The sequence below is a fragment of the Canis aureus genome, chromosome 25 (genome assembly GCF_053574225.1).
Source record: "Canis aureus isolate CA01 chromosome 25, VMU_Caureus_v.1.0, whole genome shotgun sequence".
NCBI lineage: Eukaryota > Metazoa > Chordata > Mammalia > Carnivora > Canidae > Canis > Canis aureus.
Genome location: NC_135635.1, coordinates 35,140,040 through 35,163,592, shown reverse-complemented (window position 1 = coordinate 35,163,592; position 23,553 = coordinate 35,140,040). Strand labels below are relative to the sequence as shown.

The 23,553-nt window shown below is 42.9% G+C and overlaps 1 protein-coding gene across 5 annotated transcripts in view; it reads left to right on the top strand.

The window, feature by feature from the left end:
• The window catches only part of ETV6 (ETS variant transcription factor 6), a 234,856-nt gene that overhangs the window by 173,377 nt on the left and 37,926 nt on the right, over positions 1 to 23,553 (top strand). For all 5 annotated transcript variants that reach the window (XR_013364305.1, XM_077871052.1, XM_077871050.1 and 2 more), the window contains one exon: positions 13,509 to 13,673. Coding sequence is in view for 4 of the 5 variants with exons in the window: in XM_077871050.1 (XP_077727176.1) it covers positions 13,509 to 13,673 (165 nt within the window). In the remaining variant the exon portion in view is untranslated. The remainder of the gene's footprint in view (positions 1 to 13,508; positions 13,674 to 23,553) is intronic.

Here is a 23,553-nt window from a genome sequence, read left to right as displayed (position 1 = left end):
GGAGGTCAGCCTACCGCCCACCTGGAGGCCTCACCTGGCAGCCTCACCTGGCCCACACTCTGCCCAGCCTCAGGGAAGCATCTGTGCACCGTGTGAATTAACATTACCTGTGCCATCAGAGATGTGCTACTCATCCTGTTCAGCTGTTTTTCAGACGCTCGAGTCAAAGGGAAAACACAGGCTTAGCCCTGTCACCAGAACTCAGGACGCTCACATCTGTATTGTAAGCGCTCACCCCTTTCCTAGGGCAGAAGCGAAAGCTCCTTTGAAAGAGTCATATACATCATAAACATCTGTAGGTAAAAATGAACAAAATCTCCTTCCCTTTGAAGTCTCTACCATTCTGCCTCCTGGCTGCTCCAGACCCCTCGCTTCCATCCCCATCCTTAAACCATAAGGGTCCTCTCACTGATTCCTCTGACAAGTTCATCTGACTGCCCAGCAGAGCTAAGGTGTAAATGGATTATATTGATTTAGCGTGTTCCCTCCAGCAGCTTCCCCTTCACAGACGTCTTCCTGCCTTTCATCCCAAGGAGTGAATGATATAAAACTGCAGACAAGACGACAGAGCCAAAGAGAGGGATATTTGGCAGTGATGGAGAGTCTCCCTTTGGCCACGGAGTGTTTCTGCTATTCTGGAAAGTGGAATGGGGCTGCTTTTGCTGTGGTTTTTTTGTTGTTGTTGTTGTTTCATTTTTTCCTGACTCCCCAGTGACCATCTTAAGCCCAGAAAACTAGGGGATTAGTAACCCTCACAACTCAGATACCGGGGAATTTAACTGGTGAGAAGAAGGATCATGACACTTTTAGTGGATAAATATACGAAAGTCATTGCCCTGTGACTGTCCTCAGCAGAGAAGCAACAAGGGGAAGAGAGACGGAGAGGAGTCTGTGACACACGCATACACAGGCAAACACACAGACAAAACCCAGCTATCTTTAAAGAGAAGTTGCTTTCCCGAGTTTGGGTTTCACGCGGTATCCGCAAGACAGTTAAAATTATTTCATCCTGCCTCTGTGGCCCTGTCCCTGTGCCCCTCCTGGTGCCCATTCAGTCTCAGCTCGGGCAAGTCTGGAGAGGGCAAGTGGACCCCAGAAGGCAATCCATGGGCCTTTGAAATGCTTGGAACCACTCTCCACGGTGGCAAGGAAGAGGTGAAGGCAGAAAGAGGGAAGGATGTCCTTAAAAGAGGACATTTTCCAGGAAAGCGTTATTTTACAAGTGTGTCAATGTGTTGGGTCACTTGAACCCTGGTCAGATATGCCTTTGGAGCTGAGGATGTGTTTCCCTGAGGCCTGTGGAGCAAATTTACATTGTAGAAGTTAAACTCTTCCTTCAGGCTCCCTTCCCTCAGCGCCTCCCCTTCCCCTTTCCCCCTCCCACCTGCCCCCAGCCTCCTGTTCACCCCACAGGACTCAGTGATACTAGGGACTGTCTCCATCCTGAGAAAAGGCATCCTGCTTGTTTAAGTTTCTGTGGAATAAAGAGCACCCGGGAGGGAAAGGACCAGGCGCAGCTGAGCCACACAAAGGAAAGCCTCTCCCATGCCAGTGACAGGGCCTATCAGGCTCCTGTCCAGAATGAGAATGAGTTCTGCTCTTGTTACACTTTGCAAAGGAATGTTCTGTGGACTGTGGCCTGCACAAGAGATGATCCTGTGTGGTTTAAAAGAGCAAGAGGGTAAAGAAAGGATATGCATTCTTCTTGATTCAAGCACCCAGTAGTAGATCATCTGTGTTGTGCGGGTCATGCAAATCCAACGACATCCTTCTATTCTCTGAACCCCTCCACTTCCACTGATGATCAAAAAACCTTCCTGCACCAGCTTTTCCCAGCAGTTTTGGCTTGCCCCCTAAATCTATTTGAGGAGCATTGCAACTCTTACTGTCTATTGCCCTACATTTTTTCTGTCTTAAAAATGGACCCGTGCGCATAAATATCAGTAAAATTGAAAATAACGTGTATTTTTCTGCCCTGCGGTGTGAGAAACACTGCCCTGCCCTAAATTGCCTCTTTCCTTTAGAAAGCCATCTTTCAATCACATCTGTCCTTCAGTGGTGTCTCTCCTATCCCAGGTGCCTTATTGTTCGTAAATTAAGATAATTTGCAGTGATTAATCTTCACTAGTATGAATAAAAACTTGCAGTATGTTAGCAGTGATTTCTGAAATACCTAAAGAGGGAGCATTCCATATTTCAGGTCAGGTGTGTGCATTTCTTAAGCCAAGTGGCCCCCTAAGAGTCCCATTTCCTCATTTCGTTGCCCTATACACACACACACACACTTCAGCGAGACCAGGCCACCCTTCTTGCCTCTCTTTTCTTTCCTCCCCAAGATGTCAGGAGAGATGTACATGTGTTTCTCTGCTCACACCTAAATGGGTTCTTACCTGAATTGCCAGTACCTATTGTCAGGCCCATTTGCATATGTGGGGCTGAAAAAATACTAACCTGATTCTCCAAGGGTCCCTAGATAAACTTGAGATAGTCTATAAACTGAAATCGCAGGCAAATGTTTGTTTGCATGTGCCTGCGCATTTCAGAAGAGAGTCCGTAGCTCTCACGGAATTCTCAGAGGGGTCCGTTATCTCTGAAACTTAAGGAGCACAGCTCTAATCTGCGCCCTTCTCCACCATCACCACATGCTCAGTCATCTCTTCAATATACCTTTAGTTAAAATGTTGATATTTTGTTCATTGTGAATTTTTGGCATTCATTCCGATTTCTTCAATAATGCTTTGAAATATTATTCTTTTTCCGAAAATGGTACTGTCTTTCATGATTGCTAAATTGGGGGCACTGTCTAAAATTTTGCACCCAAAGTGAGTGCTGCACCTGCCTCACCCTAGTCCAGGACCTGAATGGGCTCCTGATCTGACCTTTATTCCTCCAGCCTCTCATCTGTTCCAGTCTCATCTCTACATCCCCTCCCAGCACACTGATGATGCTGGTCCCCTCCTCAGAGGCCTGTGCTGGCCCCATGGCTCCTGCCAGAGCTCTCTGCCCCCTGCAAGAACTCTCGCTTCAGTTTCCGAGGCCCAGGTGAGCTGCAGAAACTCTTTCAGTCTTTGCCACATGTCATGTTCTGGAGACATGTGGCAAAGTGCAGCTAATCTGCTACCCCGTCTCTGTCCTACCCATCCCCTCAAATGTATTCAGTGCTTCCCAGGTACCAGACAGGGTGAGAAGTCTTTCTATGGATCACCTCATTTCGACTTAAATTTGCCCAAGGAGATAAGTACTGTTCTTGTCCTTATTTGACTTCTGGGGAAACAGGCTCACAGATGTAACTTACCCAAAATCACTGAGCTAGTAGGTGACAGGACCAATTTTTGAACTAAGGACTAAGTTCAAAATTAAAAAGTTTTTGAAATAAAAACCCAGGTTTTTATCTCAAGTGTTACATGCCTATCACTGCATTGGGTTGCTGCCCAAAAGCAGAAATGGGAAGGACTCTTAATGTCATGTTTGTGAGGGTGAGTGACAGGCTGTGGGCCAGTTTTGCTGTCAACAGGTTTGCTGATAAAAACCTTTTTGTGGATAAACCTGAGGGAAAGCCAAAAAAATGCACAAGATGAAGTCTGTAAGGAAAAAATTTTTTCAAGGGAATTGAATATGACTTTGGATCTAAACATGAACAAATAGTATTCTTGCTTTTGGGATTTGGGCCAAAAGACAGAAGTAGAACCTTCTAACCTCTACTTGGATACTGAGTGCTGAGAAACACGGTAACCTTGAGGACAAGAATAGGAAATATTTTGGAACTTCTAATTCCCTAGTGACAGAATTTGTGGGCTGAAAGCAGTTTTGATCAAATAGCAACTCCAAGGTTAGAGACAGACCCAGAGAAATGAGAATGCTGGGCTTGTTGGAGTTACCTCCAAGACCAAGACCAGTGTGGGAGCCTGGAGGACCGGCTCTCAGAGAGGGAAGGGAGTCAGAAGAGGCTCCGGAAAGTGCTCTGGAAAGCAACTTGAAGGGCTCTGATGATACTTTTCCTTTGAAGGGTTATTCTAAGATAAACCCTGTCTGCCATAATTCCCTTTGCAGAGGGCAGAGGGGGGGGCCCTCTGGACACTGCTTGAAGTTCTGGATCTACAGCTTAATCAAGACTGCCATGAGAAGTTGAGTTTATGATTGATTCTTCCTAATGCCCTTGCGTTGTTATTGTGCATTTTAGAATGCAAGGGATTTTTATAAGCAGTACCTTCTTTGACCTGATCACTGGACTGATACAGAAGACCTGGGGCTGGAGTTCTGGTCCTACGCCCACTGTGACCTTGAGAAAGTCCCTCTGCCTCTGTAAACTTCCATTCTATCAGCAAATACAATTATGCCCGCTTAACTCCCTCACACAATAGTTGTGGGGATGCCACAGGTGTGGCAGCACGTGGTAATAGTGGAGAGCTGCACAAATCTGAAGTATCCTACCTGATGAGAATAGTGTCGGGTAGGAGAGGGGTGGCAGACACAGGCTGCACAGCTGGCCCAGAGGTGGATTGGAAGGTCTTTGTACGGTCCGCCATCACTGGGGGACCATTGGGTGCCATGCGTGACGTGAAAAGCACTGAGCAATTCCCATCAGCTCCATGCTTGCACATTGTAACGCTTAACAGATGCACCTAACAATGAGCAGTTTTATCTCCCAGAAGGTAGAATGATAAGGGGCACTACGAATTTGGACTCAGGTCTGACAAATAAGCAAGAATCGGTTGGCAGAGTAGAAATGATGGGAACCTCTGAGGAGAATGAAAATATCATCTTAGAACTGGAAAAGAGAAATGGAAGACATGATCAGATGTACTTTCAGATTTTGAGGGGAAAAGTACCTGTGGTCTCATGTTCCACAGTGCTCATGCACAAGTCCAAAGAGTCAGGGTACCTGGGTGGCTTAGTCAGTTAAGCGTTGAATCTTGATTTTGGCTCAGGTCATGATCTCAGGGTGGTGAGTTCGATCCTCACATTGGGCTCCACATTTAGCTGGGAGCTTGCTTGAGATTCTCCCTCTCTCTGCCTCACCCCCCACTCACATGTACTCCATCTCTGAAATAAATAAATAAATCTTATAAAAAGAGAAAGGAAATGAACCTCTGACGTGTGAGCTCCACAGGGCACTTACTGGGACAAGACAGGAGGAAGGCAGGTGAAGAAACTGATGAGGCTGTACTGGGGATGTTCTCTGGGGAGCTCAGATTTTATTTTATTTTATTTTATTTTTTTGAGCTCAGATTTTAAATAGGCTTTTTAAAATATAAAAGTAATACATGCTTAATGTAAAGAATTGGGAAATTTAAAAAATGAGAAAGGACAAGAAGCATCGCCTATAATTCTATGGAGTGGCAGTTGCCATTAATATTTTTATGTTTCCTGGTAATATTTTTCTGTGTGTTGTTTGAGACTACCACACATAGGTACACGTGCTATTTAGTTTTCTACCATATGAATAGGGACTCTTTACAAATGTTCTGTGACTGGCTGCATAATTTTCTTTCAGAGATGTTGTCCATGGTTTACTCAACTAGTCCTGTTGACTAGGTTTCCAGCTTCCTGCTAGTAAAAATAGCACTGCAATGAACATCTTTGTGCGTCAACAACTTCTCTGTATCCTAAATTACTTTTTTAAGGTAGATTCTTAAGTGCTCACAACAGTTAAGATTTACAGGGCTCTGAAATTACCACCAAGTTGTTTACCAGAAAGATCATGCCAGTTTATTTTACCCACTTTTTTTGTGTGTACCAGCCTAATGAGCTCAAATTTTAAAAAGATGTCTGTGGTAGATAGAAGAAAAACTTACTGAAAAGGAAAACGTAGAGCCATGTTTAAATTTAGAAGACTAAAACTAAGTGAGCTGAAAACTATAGAAGCTGTTTAAGAAAACAATGAGTGTTGTGGGTGGTTTAAGAATTAGGACAGTAGGAGTACCTGGATGGCTCAGTGGTTGAGCATCAGCCTTTGGCTCAAGTCGTGACGGTGGGATCCTAGGATAGAGTCCCACATCAGGCTCCCCACAGGGAGCCTGCTTCTCCCTCTGCCTGTGTCTCTGCCTCTCTCTGTGTGTAATAAATAAATAAATAAATAAATAAATAAATAAATAAATAAATAAATAAAATCTTTTTTAAAAAAAGAATTAGGACGGTTTTGGGGCACCTGGGTGGCTCAGTGGATTGAACATCCAACTCTTGGTTTCAGCTCAGGTTTTGAGCCCATATTCATGCTCTGTGCTCAGCAAGGAGCCTGCTTGAGGTTCTCTGTCTCCTTCTGCTCTGCCCTTCCCTCCCTCTGTTCTCTTTCTCTCTCAAATAAATAAATAAATCCTAAGGGGGAAAAAAAAAGAGAACAATATCAGCACACTCATTGGGTCGCAGGGAGTGACATTAACAAGTTGGCAAAAAGAAAGCACAACTGTTCAACTTCTCTCTTTCTTCTTTCTCTTCCATCAAGGAGAATGATTGTCAGACTGAAACGAGTATTGCAAACATTGACATAAGGGAATTAAAGCCCAAGATGGGCGAATTGATGTAAAAATGAATCTGAGTTGTTCTAAATAAATTCAAGGCTCTTGGCCCCGACAGATGACATACGGGAATGCAGAATGTACAAGGGTGAGCTCACTGTCTGCCACCCTAGTGATCCCGGAGGGTTGTAGGAAATGGAAGAGGTACTAAAAGAAAGAACCACTATTGACCTGATGTCCATAATAGAGAAGGGAAAAAAAGTGCATGTCCACACTAAAAATGGCTAGCAGGATATAACTTCCAGATGAAATTTGGGACAGATTTTGAAACATACATGTTGCGAGCACTTAGTAAATAAGTCACCCCTTCAGAGCCAAGCACCCGCTCCTTCTCTTCTTCCTCTAGCCTCTTTGATGAGTCTGTAATTACATATTTATGGACATGAAAACAGCATTACACTGAATTTTAGATGGTGCCTTTTTGGCTGAGCTTGAAAAATGTACCAACTACCAGAGTAGATACATGGATTGATTGTTGAGCACTGGTACCCAAAAGGACCAATAACTTGATCAGGATACATCTGCAAGGAGGTGGCTGGTGTGTCACCAGAGCACTCCCATCTCAGCCCTCACCTAATCATCATTTTGTCAGGAACTCCGTTGAGGTGGAGGATGCTTATCAAAGCTGCAGATGACATGAAGCAGTGAAGTATAGTTGTTACTAGAGATAGAGCAAAGTCTAGAGAACTGTAGCACGCTGGAATTATGGCAAAAAAGAACAAGATGAAATCTAATACTGATTGACATATATTCATACAGTTGGGTTCCAAACACCAGCTATGTATGTGCAGGGTAAAAATGATAACACTCGTGAGCGGAGCTATTTTTTATTAGATGTTTGTTGTACTCCACATACTGCCATCCTATGTATTTTATATTATTATCATTTGTATAATCTTACTCTATATTAGCTTTATGGCATCTTCACATCTGATAAGTACATTGTCTATGATTCAGTGGTCCTTACGCATGGGTTGAAAATTGTCCCCATTTTTCAGTGGAGGTAAGTGAGATACAGAGAGGTTCAGTAACTTGTCTAAGATCCTACAGCTGGGAAATCATTTCAGTGCTGGCACTCAGTGCCTGCAAGGGTATCCACTGTGGAAATTCACACAACCATTGAAACTGTTCTCTCGCTCTTTTTTAAATCAGGAGTTTAGTTTGATGTCCTGCCAAAACACCAGATAAGCTTAGGCAGAGAGATAGGTGGTTAATAATATGGACTTTGGGCCAAGCCAGCTGGCTTGGCCATTTCCTGGCTGCGTGACTTTGGCTGAGTCAAGTTAACTTCCCTATACTCCAGTTTTCTCCTCTGTAAGTAGGGATAGTGATTGTTTCTATCATATAGTATTGCTCTGGGGATTACAGGAGTCTGTACAGAGAGCGCTGGGAACAGTGCCTGGCACACAGTGAGCTCTCGTAAGGATTCGCGGTTATCGTGAGGGACTTGGCAAGCAGCATGGTGGCAGAGTTCTAAGAGTTGGGACTGTGGAGCCAGACCACCTGGGTTTGGATCCTAGCACCACCGTGCCCAGTTATGTGTGCCACATTTTTTTGCTCATCTATAAAATGAGAATAAGAATCTTCATAGAAAATACTCAGTCTACATGCCCAAGAATTATTAGCTACTACTGTCCATAGAAGTATATTGTCCAAAGAAAGAAAAGTTCCAATCCTGCTCCTGGTACTGTGTTTAGGGATGAGAGCTAAGGAGGCTCCCTGGAAGTGGGGGTGGGTTGGTGAGGGTCTAAATACTGCAGTAGAGAAATTATGTTTGTACCAATTAAGGATGCTTAATCTGAAGGCAAGATGACTAAGCAAGGAAGTGATAACTTTCCTCATTTGTGTCAAGGGTTACAGAATCGTTCTGTATCATTTAATCAAGTTATGACACAGCATGAGATGCTGGAAACAGAGAACCTGGGCCAGCTTCATCTTCAGCCTCTTAACTTTTCCTGGCTTTCATTTCCTAATGAGTAAGATGGGTGGGAGTTGGGCCAGATCATCTCTGGGGTATCTTCTTCTCTTTTATAGTTCTATTCAGTAAGCCACAAAATCTGCATCAAAATCCCACTTACACAGAAAGTTTGGGACAAAGGATGTGTTTGGGGATGCCTGGGTGGCTTAGTGGTTGAATGTCTGCTTTCAGCTCCTGGCATGATCCTGGGGTCCTGGGATCAAGTCCCACATCAGGCTTCTCCCTCTGTCTGTGTCTCTGCCTCTCTCTGTGTGTGTCTCTCATGAATAAATAAATAAAATCTTTTTTTTTTAAAAGGATGTGCTTGATGAATGTATACTATAGTAAAAGAGCTTGAACTGAGTATTGTTCAAACCAGTGCCATCACCTCATGACTCTGAGCCCTGTTTCCTCCTCTGTTAAACTGAAATGAAAACATGATGGATTTCACAGAGATTTTGTGAGAATTACATGAGATCATACATGTGAAAGCACCTTGTCAAAATGTTATGTTTATTATTGCCTTAGCCAGTTTAGAACTTTTCCAAGAATCAGATTCTAATAAAACACTCTTAAGCACCATACTCGACTTAAAATAACTTAATCTATTTTCCGAGACTCAGAAGATCATTCAGGAAGTTACAAAATCTCAGAGTCATCTTGGTGAGCAGGGAGTAGTTTGATAGAAAAAAGGTCCTGGCTATTTGTAGGTTTTGGTCTTTAGAATTCAGATGAAGTGGGAGTGTGTTGACTATGTTAATAACAACTCAGAAAGGAATAGAGATCACATAGCCTAAGCCCCTCGTTTTACAGATAAAACCACTGAGCCAAAATCAGCTGTTAACTAATGGGAGCTCTGGGAGTAAAATCCAGGTTCCTGACTGACTCCGAGCACATTTTTCATTGTTGTCTAAACATAACTCAGAAGGTTTGAAATGAGCCTAAGAATGTGCTGATGAAAGTGGCTGCTCCTTTGAACATGGAATTGAAAAAATATTAGAAGCAAATTTAAGGGTCTCAGTGTGTCAATGAAGGGTATGGCACCATGAACTTCACTTGACCTACTTGGGAAAAAAAAAAAAAAAAAACCACAGTGGAGTTCTTAGGAATTTTCTTAATCATAGCAGTTCAATTTTTCTGAACGAAATTCTCAAATATGCTCTGAAATGAATTCACATTAAAAATGCAGGTCTTAGTATGACTTTCATGGGCTTATTATGTGCAGAGGGAGTAGTGTAACAGAGGTACAAAAGAATGGTCTCTCTTCTTTTTACTAATGATTAGGAACCTCTGTATTATTCAACTTTGTAGAGTTAAAGTCTCAAGAGGTAACTATAAAACCAGTTCTGTATTATATGTTCTCCCTCATTTTGCCTGGTTGCAGCTTCTGTGACATTAGCAGCCGTGAGCCAGGCCAAGTCTCAAGACTGGTACCTAGGAGCAGTGAGTAGCCAGTGAGAGTGACACTTTATTCCTAGATGTGTTCAAAGCAGAGTGCCACCTACACCTCCTTCCTCTTCCCATTTATAAATCTACTTCTCCAGGGATATACAGATTTTTTGCTCTATTTTTAGTCTGTTGATAACTTGAGAAAGCTTCCAAGAATCAAAGTCTAGGAGGGGGAGGATTCAATTCATGCAGTCTTTTCTGAATCCCTAATAGATGGCTGAAAATCAATTGGAATTCTGACTCTAGGGGGGGAAATGCATGTGTAAGCCATGTGTGATGGGTAAAAGCACAGACTCTGCAATCAGACTGCCTGGGTTTGAATCTCAGCCCTTCTTGTTACTGTGGCCATGTGACCTTGGGCAAATCCCTTCGATGCACTGAGCCCGAGTTCTCTGACCCGAACCACTATCTCGTGTGGCTGCTGTGAGCATACAGTTAAATGAACTTATATATATAAAGTGCTTACAAGAGTGCTAGATGTAGATGTGCTTAATAAATGACTATTAAGTAAATTAAGTGGTCCTAATTAGAATTGTCTCTGGGTCCAAGACTATTCCACTTAGATACTATAACTCCCAGGCCTTAGGCTGTTAGGTTTGAGGAACAGGGGCTTCTTTTTCCTCAGTCATTCTAGTGAATTAAAGAGAAAGCAGCAGTAGGACTTGACTTTGAACACCAGAACTTATCAAGCCTCTTTCCAGAAGCTCGGTAAATTTATCTACCTTCTCTTTATGCCAAGGGAAGAGTAGTGACTCCGATCAGTGTATTTATTGAGTGGACTCGAGCAGGTAGCTTGGTCTGGCAAGGTCACTTTTGTGAAACTGCTAGGATTACCATGGTATTTCCCTGGCCTGACAGTGACTTGATGGCTCCCTTTTGCACACAGCCCAGAGCATTCATGTTGGTTTCCCAGGAGGGGCTTTCTGCAGTGGTTCTGCTTGCTTCAGGGACAGGGCTGTGGGAGAAATTAATGGGAAGTGAAAAGAGAAACTGTCGCTCTTCACCAGCAGGGCTGTTGGGAGTGTGTGACTCTTCTTGTATTTAGGGAAAAGATTACTCATGAGTATTTTCTTCCATAGAATATAAAGAACCTCAAATTACTACTTGTGGCCCCCACCCCCTTGTCACCCGCCTCCCTCTGGTTCAGTGAATCCTCTGCAGACACTTCAGCATTTTACTCTCATTTCCCCTCCCAAGTGGGATTCGGTTCTGTATTTGCTCCAGCACTCACACTTCCAATCAGCTACCCCATCGTTTTTCCTGTTTCTGACTGAGCATCATCTGCCCTGTGGCCCACCTACCACAAGGATCTTTTCTAGGCCAAGGTTGACTGGCCCCTTACACTTGGCCCCCAATATCTGGGCTGTCCCCATGCTGTCTGTGTGAAGGAGAGGAAGGAAAAAGCTCCTAATGACAAATCACTAATCATTCTGCTGTTCCGGTTCAAAGGGGACATCACTGACAATAGGAAGTAAACGTGAAGGTTTTTTGCCAGTTCAAAAGTTGAGATTTTCCAGAGCCATCCTTAGGCCCACTCCTGTTTCATTGTGATTCCAGATATGTGTTTTCAAGGTCATTGGAAAGAGTGGGAGCATCTTCTGTATCCGAGGACCATTTTTAATAGTCATTACTTCTTGGCACAGTTAAGAGTCAAAAACAAAACCTTGAGTTCCTTAGTGGCTGTGTGTTATTCTCAGTCACAGAGCAGTAGCATACTACACATTCTTATTTTAGATGCCACTATTTTTCCATGTAAAATTATTAAACATAAAAATCAAGAGAAAGGGCTCTTAAATGTCCATCTCTGATTATGCCAGGGCCCGTAGTTCTTTCTTGGTGACCTGCACGATAGACTACTTTAGAGAAGACTTCCCCAGAGCTCAAGGAAGCCAGCTACTATTCTTCAAAACTAGACTTTGCAAAGAAGCCACCTGGAAGGCAGAGCCAATATCATGCCCAGAGGCCCTGGACTTTCTCCAAGGGATCTGAGCTGTTCATTCCTGGTCCACTAGGGAGGAAAAGCAGCCCATCCAAGTAGACCAGTCCGTTCTTTATTATGCCTAATGATGAAAAGGTGACTGTTTCCAGGATCCAGCTGAAGGGCACTTTTATAGCATGCTCATGGAGTCTCCTTAGCAAGTTTAAGTAACTTGCTGGAGAGACTGAAGCTAATTCTTAGCAAATCCTGATCCCATGGTATTTAAACTATTAGTTCATGCAATACAGTTTAGAGAAAAAAGCTCTATTAAGCATCTAGCTTCTTCCATCCCAGCAGTTCTCATTCTGGTCTCAGGACTGCTTTCAATTCTTAAGAATTATCGAAGATCCCAGAGAGCTTCACTCATGGATTATATCTATCTATATTTACCATATCGGAAATTAAAACAGAATTTTTTTTTTGATTAAAACAGAATTTAAAAAATACCTAACTTGCTGAAAAATAATAAGCTGAGCTTATATTAGCATTAAGTATATATTTATGAATATGACTTCCAAAACAATTAGTGAGAAAAGTGGCATTGCTTTAAAGGTTTGCAAGTCTCTTTTATGTCTGGCTTCATAGAAGATGTCTGGATTCTCCTATCTGCTGCACTATCACATTATGTACCTTCTAGGAAACTCCACTATATACTCCCGATTAAATGAGAGTGAAAAATGGTAAACTCTTAATATTGCTATGAAAAGAGTTTTGACTTCATAGACACCCTGAAAAGGTCTTGGGAACCCTGAGTGGTCTCCAGATCACACTTTGAGAACCACTGTTCTAAACCACTTGAAGGATATATCAAAGATTTCCAGTAACAGCAAAATGAAATAAAAATATAGACTCAGTCAGGCTTCCAGAAAGATCCAGCCTGAGCTACCCTCATAACCTAAGCTGCACCCCTCCCTCTGGCCCACTTCTGGTCCTACTCAGAGTCCAAGTACCACCCCCACCAGCAAGTTCAGACATCAAAAACTAGAATAAAAAGGCAAAAGACCTTTTATCCTTACTTTGCCCTCTTATTCCCAGAGGCTAGTCTGATAGTTTCCCAGAGGCTGAATGAATTGCTCTTCCTGGAAGAAGTTTCAGGGAACACTTCATGATTTGGCAGCTCTCGAAGGTCAAGCCCAGCTCTGGAACATTCCCACTTCAAAAAGATAGTGGGTGACAATCAGATCAGCCATGACTCTAAGGTCCCCTCTGAAGCACATTGACAATTGTCATGACTCTGAGTTCCTTGGGTGTTTCAGGCCACCGTAGAGCCAGCTTTAGGGCATACCTGGGATCGAGAGAACCTCAGGAGCTGGGCAAGAAGGGGCCAGGCAGTAACACTTCGGGACCATTAAAGACATAAAAAGGGATTTGTCTTCTCATTTTGCCTCTAAATACATACTTCATTTGGTACCGCCCTTTGGCACTGACAAATCTTGAGCTTTAACTTGAGCTTCGGAGTTGAACATAAGGGCTCTTCAGATGTGGAGACTCAATTTTATTAACCATTCGGAAAGCTTTTCCTTTTATTCCAGATGTCTAACTGACAAGACCTTTCTCTCTCTCTTTCTCTCTTTCTCCCTCCCCTTCTGCCTTGCTCTCTCACCAACAGGCTTGCAGCCAGTTTACTGGAGCAGGGATGACGTAGCCCAGTGGCTCAAGTGGGCTGAAAATGAGTTTTCTTTAAGGCCAATTGACAGCAACACATTTGAAATGAATGGCAAAGCTCTCCTGCTGCTGACCAAAGAGGACTTTCGCTACCGATCTCCTCATTCAGGTGAGAGTCTGGATCCCTGACATGCGCTCAGCTTGGAAAAAAATCTGTTAGCCATTGGTTGCTCTTTGCCAACCACTCATCATGCCCAAGAAACCCCCCACAGTTGACTACCATGAACACAAAGACAATGACTTGAGCTTAATAGAGTTGAAAGATCCTAATGACATAAATCAGTTTGAGGGGAAAAGAGGAAGAATTTTCAGATCAAGGGGAACCTTTGAAGGTTGAGAAAAGGAAACTGGTTAGGACCTACAGACACCGGAGCTTGAGGGATCTAAGTTGTGCCACTAAATCAAGAAGAAAATGCATTCTAGCCCTTCCACTCTGCCTTGCTCCTCATTCTGGAAACTTTTGGAGATGCTTAGGAGTGAGTATAGGTAGGGAACTGCCCAGGGAAAACCAAAGACGGAAGAGGAAGGGTGTGCGAGCCCTGCTAGGGTAGATGGAGTGAAAAGAAGAGGTGTGAGGAAATGGGAGATAAGAATGGGAAGAGGTGGAGACCCTAGTAGCTAAGGCAAGCTTAGAAATAAACTCAAAGGGCTTCCGGCGGCCCCCTTTGAAGTACCAAATTTTGTGCAGTATTGCATCTTGTAGCTTATGGAAATCCTGAAAAATGCAAGTGGAAGACTTCTCAGGCTCATCTAACTAGACGGTTTTGTCAGAATAAGGGCTCCTAGGACTGCATGGGAAGATTCAATTCAGTAAAGAGCTTTTGTACCTGCGCAGTGTATTGCTGACACAGGTAAGACTTCAAATAGACTTTCCCATTTCATTTCTTAAACATTGTGGAGATTTAGAAGATAGTTATTTGGGAACTCCATAGGGGAAGGGGGAACTTTGGCCTCGGGTTTATGCCTCTTGAGGGGCTAGTTATTCAAATATTAGCAGGCCTCCCTCCTCTCGAGTCTCATTGGGGCCGACTTTGATGTAACTTGTCCGGCAGAGACTCTCTTCGTCTTGACCAAGGGCAAAGGTCCTGCATCAGGTCTTGGCATAGCTCCAACGACGTTCAACCCTTCCTTACTCCTGGAGGCCTGCCAGAAGTTAATAAACCAACTGTCATGAGGAACCATCGCCATCACAGGGGGTGAGATAAGAATACAGAACAGTATCTCCCCTGCTTTTCCCAATTGCAGCAGACCGTTTATATGAGGAAATGATAAAGGGAAGTTTCCCCCAGAAGTAGAGATGTTATTGAAACTTGAAAGTTTATTATCTCTGAAAAACAGATCTTTTTCAGGTTTTGCAGAGTAATGGAGCCAGACATGCCTGAAACATTTTGTCTCAAATCATTGCTTCTTTCTGTAGTCTCAGGATAAGAAAACTAGAACAATCATACCCATAAATAAAACTAACCTAAAAGGAAACTAAATAGTTCCTTTAATTTAATGCAAAAAACACTTACCTTGTCTGTTCTCAGGAAAACTCAAAGGTATACTCAAAGGGGCAAAGTCACCTCTCTGGAGGAAAAGAACTCTTCACTCTTCAGCATGTTCTAGAAAAACCATTCATGTAAGGCAAACAAGGGGAAACACAGTGATGCATATTGAGGGGATTTGACTTAGCCCTTACCCTGGCTTTCCTCTGTCAGTCTGTAAGTCCCACACCCTCCCACCCACCCCATCCTATCTTAGATACTCCTTTTTGTTGCTGATTTATTTTTCTCCCTAGTGACCTCTGTCCACTTTACTTAGAAACTAGATTCTCTCTGCTCAAAGCTGGAAGCAAAGATAGACAAAAGCCTCCCAGCCATATTGTCAGGTCTCTGCCAGAGCAGACCATATGGAAGATGGACAGGATCCTGCTGTCCAGTTAGGATTGCACCTTTGAACCTAAAGACAAAAGGAAGCTGGAGAGGAGAGAGGGCAGGGTAGGATGGAGCTTATGAAAAACAGAATAGAGTTGATTTGGAGCATGAAGGATAGATGAAAATGAGGTAGGGAGAGAAGAACATTGCAGGTCACTGGAACAGCATTAGCTTAGTGTATTTGGATAATGGTGAAATAATAGCCCATATGAAGAGGCAGGAGGTAGGAGGCCAGATGTAGCCACTATACTAGTCTGGTCCTGATGTGTCTAGTCCCCAGTTAGGTGGCAAAAGAAATTCATTCAGCGAGTATTCTCTGAGCAACTCCATGCTAGATGTGCAAAAGTATGGGCTCAGGAGATTTACGGATAGCAGAGGCGATTTCAGCCTGGACTGTCAAGCAAAAGCTCAAAGTATGGTCACAGAGGCAGCCTTTGAAAACTTGGAAAGACAGCCAAGATGGAGGTAAGGAAAGTTGTTAAAGAGGAACTGTAGGTCAGTTGGTGTAGAGATGGAGTTCAGAGATAACACCACACAAATTCAGTCCTCTCTTGAAAACACTGTCCATCGTCACTCATCACTCCTGCCTGACTTGTCTGCTGACCTTCTTCAGGAGAGCTTCACCTGATTCCCATCCCTGCTTCCCTAATTAGGCCCTGCTCTCTTTTCCTCCACCTGTTCCCGCCTCAGTCCACACTAGGTGCTGTCCTAGGGTATGTCCAGAGCATACCCTAATTCTGGCATGGCCCCTCACACACACACACACACACACACACACACACACACACACCATGTTTTATGTGCTTGCTTTCTGTTCTGCGTCCCTCTCCAAGAGGAAGTTCACTTGGGCAAGGCGGGGGTTGTATCTTGTTAAGCTGACTTGTCTCCAGCATTTAGCACAGTGCATGGCACCCAATTGGCACTCAACAAATATTGATTAAATTATGACCCAACACATGCCCAACTTTAAAGCTCACATGTTAAGAAGTTTGGATTTTGTTTTGCAGGTAATGGGAAACCACTGAAAGGTTTGGATGAGGAGAATAATAGAATTGGAGCTCTTCCTTTGGAGCATACGTTGGCCATCAGTGCATAGGGCAGACTAATATGATCACAAAAAACAGGAGAATTAGTTAGAATGTTGTTGCTAGAACTACTTAGAATGTCTAAATTGGAGACATTGAAGTCCAGAATGAGATCAAGTGAGAGTAAAATAATAGTACTTCAGGCATAGAACAGTTAGCTAAGATGAGGAGCTCATTTGTAGCAAGTGGGTAAGACTTACTTTGGCCAAGTGATGCCACAGCATCCAAAAAGACATATCCTGTTCTGCAGTTGGAATTCTGAGACCAGAGCCAGGCCAGAGCTAGCAACAGTAGCTGAGAGCAGTATCCCCATTACGTTGAGCTGAGAATAAGGAGAAATGTATGCTGTAGGTAATTTAATTAAGGCATCAACCAGAAAGCCATGGGTAGAATTTCAAGGTGATACCTGCCAGTAGGGGCTGCAAGAAAATTTATCATAAAACAGGAGTGTTGTCAGAGGGTCTGGAAACAAGAACTAAGAAGACATTCTCATGATGTGGCCAAGCGGCAGGGTAATGAGGGCATGATTGACCTGCTGGCATTCTCCTTAGGTAGAGACAGGTATAGATAGAAAATCTTCTTTAGTTCGCAGACATCACATTTCTCATTGCTTCTCCTCACTTGGACTTTCTGGTTTAGCATTTGATGTAGTAGATGTCCCAAGGCCCAGGTTCTACACATGGCTCCTCTACAGACCACTATACTTCATTGGCCTCTGTTTTCCTTCTCTGTAATACGACATTTTTGCCATAGGCTCCTGAGCACCCTTCAGCTCTTAACAGTTCAGCCCACTCTCAATCATGAAACACTGCCCACCTTCTATTAAACCTCCTACCCCACAGGCAAGGGATAAATACTTTGATCCCCTTCAACCTCTATGCCTCGAAAACTTACACTTAACCCAATTTTTTTCTGTCCTTCTTTGCATTTTTTTTGCTGCCTAAGATGAATCAGCAGCAGCTTTGCATCAGTCATGGCACTGCTGAAATAAAAAGTATCTGGTTGTCCCATCACCATGAATGGATGTGTATAGCTTCCACCCAGCCTTGTTTCCTTCATGGCCTCACCCAGAATTATGCTCTCTATGTATGGAAATAACATTCTCCTCAATACAACTCATTTCAAATATAGAGAGGAGGGAACAGGACCCAATGAATTATAATTACCTGAAATATTCATATGTCACAGGTCCAAATCTGGTAGCCTCTCTGAACTCCACATTCTTTGGCCAGTTTGACAAACTGCACCTATCTCATCCATTTCCAGGACAAGACTTGTCCATTTTTAACCTCTAGAATAAAGCAGGGAACATGCAGAATATGCTTTAAGTAATTACATTATCCCCAAATAGAAGATTTTAAGGCTGAAGATAAATGGGATATTTTCTTTGAAATATTCTCCAAGTTAAAGGATATAAGATGGTGAATTTATAATATTTGCAAAGCTAAAGAACAATGTGAAGGAACTGTAACTTTATGGAACTTTACCTGTATAGGTCATTTTATCTACTCTTAGAGCTATTAGACAATTACTATCTTAAATGGTCTGGGATGATTTAAATTCAAAGGGATATTTATGATTTGATCACTTTGACGCCTGAGAAAACACATGAATAAGAAGGAATGGACAAGTTAGCATTGATATTTACTCTAATTTAGTTATCCATTGTAAGACATTAGGGTGGAATGAATATATATATACATTTATGAGAACAACAGCAACCACAGGTTATCTTCAATTTAATTCATGACCCTCTTTGAAGCTAAAAAAAAAAAGGAAAATACACGTATTTTCAAATCCCTTCAGTTCAGCAAATAATGTATGGGGGGTTTACTAAGTCAGTCAGTCAGTCAGCATACAAGAATGTGATGTTGCAAATTATTCCTTCCCTTTCTAATATACTAGAACCTTGGTTTTTGGAAATATGCTTTGCTTGTGGCCTTCAAATATAGTAAAATTCCCTTTCAAGGTTAAACAAAAAATACTGATCTGTATCTTCATAAAGTTCCTCCTTGGACCAACTTGCTTATTCATCTTTATGAAGCAATGGTAGGTGCATTTGCTGGGTTGAATGGCTGGGTCAACTCACTATTTTAGAATCAAGTAGCAGAATCTGAGGGTATGAGTTACAGAGGGGAATTATACTCCTGAAGTATGGAGTTGCAGCAGGCATGATCCTTGATTGAGACACTCAGAGTTGACTCTTCTCCTTGTATCCGTGAACAGAGAAAAATGTACACACATCAGAGAAATGCTTAGATAGGTCAATTATAGAAAAGTCATTTAATTTCTTAGCATTTTGCTTTCCCCATTTATGAAATGATAGGGTTGACCGATCTCCCTGCCACACAGCGTGATAACACGTAAAACGTAAAACACTTCTTTTAATAAAGCACATACTTATTTTACAATATTCATATTTTCTCACAAGCTTATTTTTCATCTGTAATATCTCTTTATTTTTTATCTGTAATATCTCTTTATGTTCTGCATCCAGTTATACAGACAGTTGTCTTACTGTATCTCTTTTCTAATTTTTTCTTATCTTGCATACAATATTCAGATTTTCCCACAACCTACTCCCTTTTTCTTAGAATCTGTGTCTAAGACATTGATATCAAGCTAAATCCCAAATAGTCGTTCCTAAGTAAAAGACTAGCTTATGGTTATAGAGGCACTCTGTATTTATAAAAAGGACTGTCATCTACTCAGCCTACAAAAATGGTTTGAATGGAATTTTTAGAAAATAAGGCCGAACAGAAATTGGAAAGCCAAGCAGTCCTCTGATCGGAGGGGCCTGTCATGGCCACCAGTGGGACCTCCTTGGACCAGTGCCTGCCTTGGCATTCCCACTGCTGAATTTACACTAGAACTGAATGACCTAAAGCCTTGAACTTTATCTTGAACATCTACCACAGACAGAAAGGACCCAGCAGAGAGAATCTGATGACAAATCTGAAACATATCCCTCCCACCCTTGCACTATTTTTTTTTTTAAGAATTGGTCAAAAGGAAACTAAAATCTCTGAATAAAAACCAGAGAGAGAGAGAAAAGAAAACAGTTTGCAAATTTAAGAATGTGTTACTTCAGATGATCTTCACATGAGGATTATGTATATAGTAAATCATCACCTGAAAAATGCAGATTTTAAAAATGTAAAAATTCTGCTTTCACCCTACTGAATTTGAGAAGTTAAACATTGAGGAAGCCCAGGGGAGGGGCTCTGGGTAGCCATGTAGATGACACTATGTGTGGGCCCCAGCCTTCTGCAGAACAGGGAATGCATAAGAACTTTAAAAGTGATCAAACTCTCTCACTGATAATACCATTTTAAGAAAATGTCCAAAGGACACAGTCCAATGGCAGGGGGTGGGGGGTATGTGGGAAGATGCCCTTAGCAATTCTATTTATAATTATAAAAACTGGAAATGCCCAGGCCACCCACTTGCTATGGGACTTGCTGAATAGACTTGGAGAATGTAAATATAAAGCAATTTACAGTGGCATTACAACTATTCATCAAGCTGCTTATTATTTCTTCAGTAGATGATACAGGGCCTTGCAGATCATGTTCGGGATTCTAAAGGTTATTTTAAAGACAGGCAGAAGCCATTCAGCATTTTAAGCAGAGATTAGCATGACAAAATGCAAAGGTGAAGAGTGGATGTGGGCAGTTGGCCTGGTTGGCATTCAGAAACAACCATATTGACGTAAAGTAAGATGGAATCAGCAGGGAGAAGGAGATGACACTGGGAGTATTTAGAAGGCAGAGTCTGAAAGTCTTAGGGACTGATTGGATGTCGAGTAAGAGAAAGAGAGTTAGTTAATTAAGCATAACCCTGGCCTGAACAACTGGGCATTCCCTGTATTAGGAAGCACCACGTGGGATAAAGACGTTTATGTTCGACACACTAAATGTGTGGTGTCTGTGTGGCATACAAGAAGTATCTAGGAGAAGAAAAAAAAAGTATCTAGGAGATAACTGAAGGTTCTGGAGTTGAGATAAAATGCCTGACTGGAGTAGATTTAGCATAGATGGGCTGACTGAGGCCATGGGAATAGGTACAATTACTGGGGAGAAAGACTAGTGGGAGCCTGGGGAGCCTTACTGTTGCAGGGTTGGAAAAGGTGGAAGGAAAACCAGAAGGGATGGAAATGTCCAAAGCCATGGAATGTTCTTAGAAGGAGGCAGAGAGTGAGTGTTGCTGATGAATGTTGCTGAAAGGCAGAGTCCCCAAGTCCTGACCATCACCCTCTGGGCTGGACCGCAAGGTCAGTGGTAGAGGGGAGGAAAGTGGGAGTAGCAGAGTTGGACAGCTCCTCAGCCAAGCTTGGCTGTGCTGGGACCACAGAAACAGGAGCAGTACCTGAAGGGAAGATGAAGAGATGAAGACAAGGCAGGGTGGAGGGGGTGTGTATATGCAGAAAACGGGAAAAACTGGACACTTCTTAAATGCAAAGGGAAGAACCCCATAGAAAGAAGTTGAAGATACAACTATGAACTAGGAGAAAGAGAGAGAGAGAGAGAGAGAGAGAGAGAGAGACTGAAGTAGAAAGATCTATGTCAAATGATGTCAACTGGGAAAACATATTTGATACATATGAATGTGACTTCATGAAATTTGTATATGCGCTTTAAATACAAACGTGTTGAAGCAAAGCAAATAGTTTCCAGATTTTTTGAGACACGTCTGTGAATAATTATCGAATCACAAGGGGTGCCATCTATTGAGCCCACATTATAGCAGACACGGGGCTGGTGCTTGTTCATCTCATCTCACTTGATCTTCGTATCAGCCCTGCCAAGTCTGTGGCATTATTCTCGTTTGAGACAAAAGAATATTTTACTAAATCTGGAGTTAAGCCTCACAGAGAAAGAATATTTGCCTGAGGGCATGCAGCTGACAAATAGAGGAACCAAGAGGACCTGGGACTTCTTGCCCGAGAGCCCAGGCTCTTCCCTCTAAAGGAAAGAAACTTGAACCCCCACAAACAGCATCTGTATATTTCCAGTCTTCAGATGCTAGAAACATCGTTCACTCTCTCTAGTATCTGTTTAAAGCAAATTACAAATACAATAATAGAATATAGTATTCTGAAAGTGGATGCCTGCCTTTTCACATCAAGGTCACCAATACAGAATTCTGTGTGTACTTAGTCTCTGGGGTTTCTGTGTCATATACATGTATATGCATCTACCTTGCGCCACTTGTGCCTACAAGCAGTGCACCATGTGTCATGTGTGTGCACGTACCCAGGGGTACATCTAGGTTTCATGGGGCCTGAAGCTTATCATTTGGGAGAGACAAATAGTTCTAGGGCTCCTCCCAGGAGCCCATGCAGGTAAAGCCCTAAAGCTCGGTGGCTTCATGGCAGCCCCACCTCTGTACATACATGTGTATACATGAACTATGTATGTATGCATGACGATATATAGAGAAACCAGCAATTGCTATCATCCCTTAAGCAGGAGCCTTGGCTCCATTGCTTAGCACCATAGAAGCTCCTTTTATGGTTAGCACTAGGTATTTCTTTTCTGGGAAGATGGAGAAGATTTATCATGAATCAAATGAGCCAAGAATTTTTTGACAAGTACCTTTCGAATTCAAACCACTGGTCATTAGGTAAGTTAGATAGATAGTGCTATGGCTCGTGCTCTTTATTTTCAGGAGGCAAATAAATATAACTTATTTTTCAAAATCTTTTCTTATTCCAGAGATCTTTTTGTTAATACTACTTTTTAGTTGTGATCTTCTGTGTATATGAACATTTTAAAAGTGTAGCAGGAGAAGAGGCTGGGTGTTGGAGGGAATGGGAGGCAGTAGAGATGGGAGAGGATTAGAGGGCGGGGGGCACATCTTTATTTATTTAGAAAACTGTTGTAGACGAGACACACGTTCTGTGTTGTTCCAGAGCCAAAACTAGGAGCTGAGGTACATGAGATTGTAGGGGAGGCCAAGTTCCAACTCAACAGAAGAACTTTCTATCAACTAGAGCTGTCCAAAAATGATCTGCTTATGTTTGTGGCTGGCCGCCCATCACTGGAAGTATGCAGCCAAAGCTACTTCTTGGCAGGGGAAGGGGAGGCAGGGGACTTCTACTGAACACAAGTTCGACTCAATCTAAGTAACCTCTAGAATCCTTTCTAAGATTCCAAGCTATTATCAAGCACACACCATTACTGCCAACCACACATACACAGGGCATGCACAGTAAGTTGATTTTTCTCCCATAGTAGTGATGCGTTTGTGCTAAGGCAGCCACATTCCTTGACTGAGCCCCTGGTTGCTGAGGAAACATGTCTGTGAATGGACTGATCTATCTATGGCCATCCTCTACAGTCTTAGAATGAAATTTTTTACTGGCATTGAACTTGGGACCTTTGGCCCACACTCCCACCCATCAGCCAGCCATTCCAAGTGGCACTTATGAATGTTATCTCACGAGTTCTCGTAAGAGGCTTATGGTTTAGGTAAGGAATTGGCAAGGTTCCACTTGATTCACCCCTCCCCTGCTTTTTTTCTTTTGCACACTCAAACAGGAACCTCCTCTGCCTGGCTCCCTTTGCCAGCTTTGGGATGAGAGGCAGAAGAGAGCCAGCACAGAAAGCTGGAAGAGTCTGCGGGGGAGAGTGTGTGGCAGCCCCTCTGTGGGCCTGGCCACCCGGCCAGGGGGATGGGGTCCAGAGAAGCCAAGATGAGTGAATGGCTTCAGTTAACCTTTGGGCTTTCTACAGGGGAAGCATAGCAATGACCATGACCCAGACACTCCTTTATTCTCCCTAAGAGACTGCCTTAAGGTCTACAGGTCTGTCCTACACCAGAATAAGAATAGTAAGAAGAATAGTAAGCCACTGGGTGGCTCAGTCAGTTAAGCATCTGCCTTTGGCCCAAGTCATGATCCTAGGGTCCTGGGTTCAAGCCCTGCGTTGGGCTGGCTCCCTGCTCAGTAGGGAGCTTGCTTCTCCCTCTCCTCCCTACTCATGCT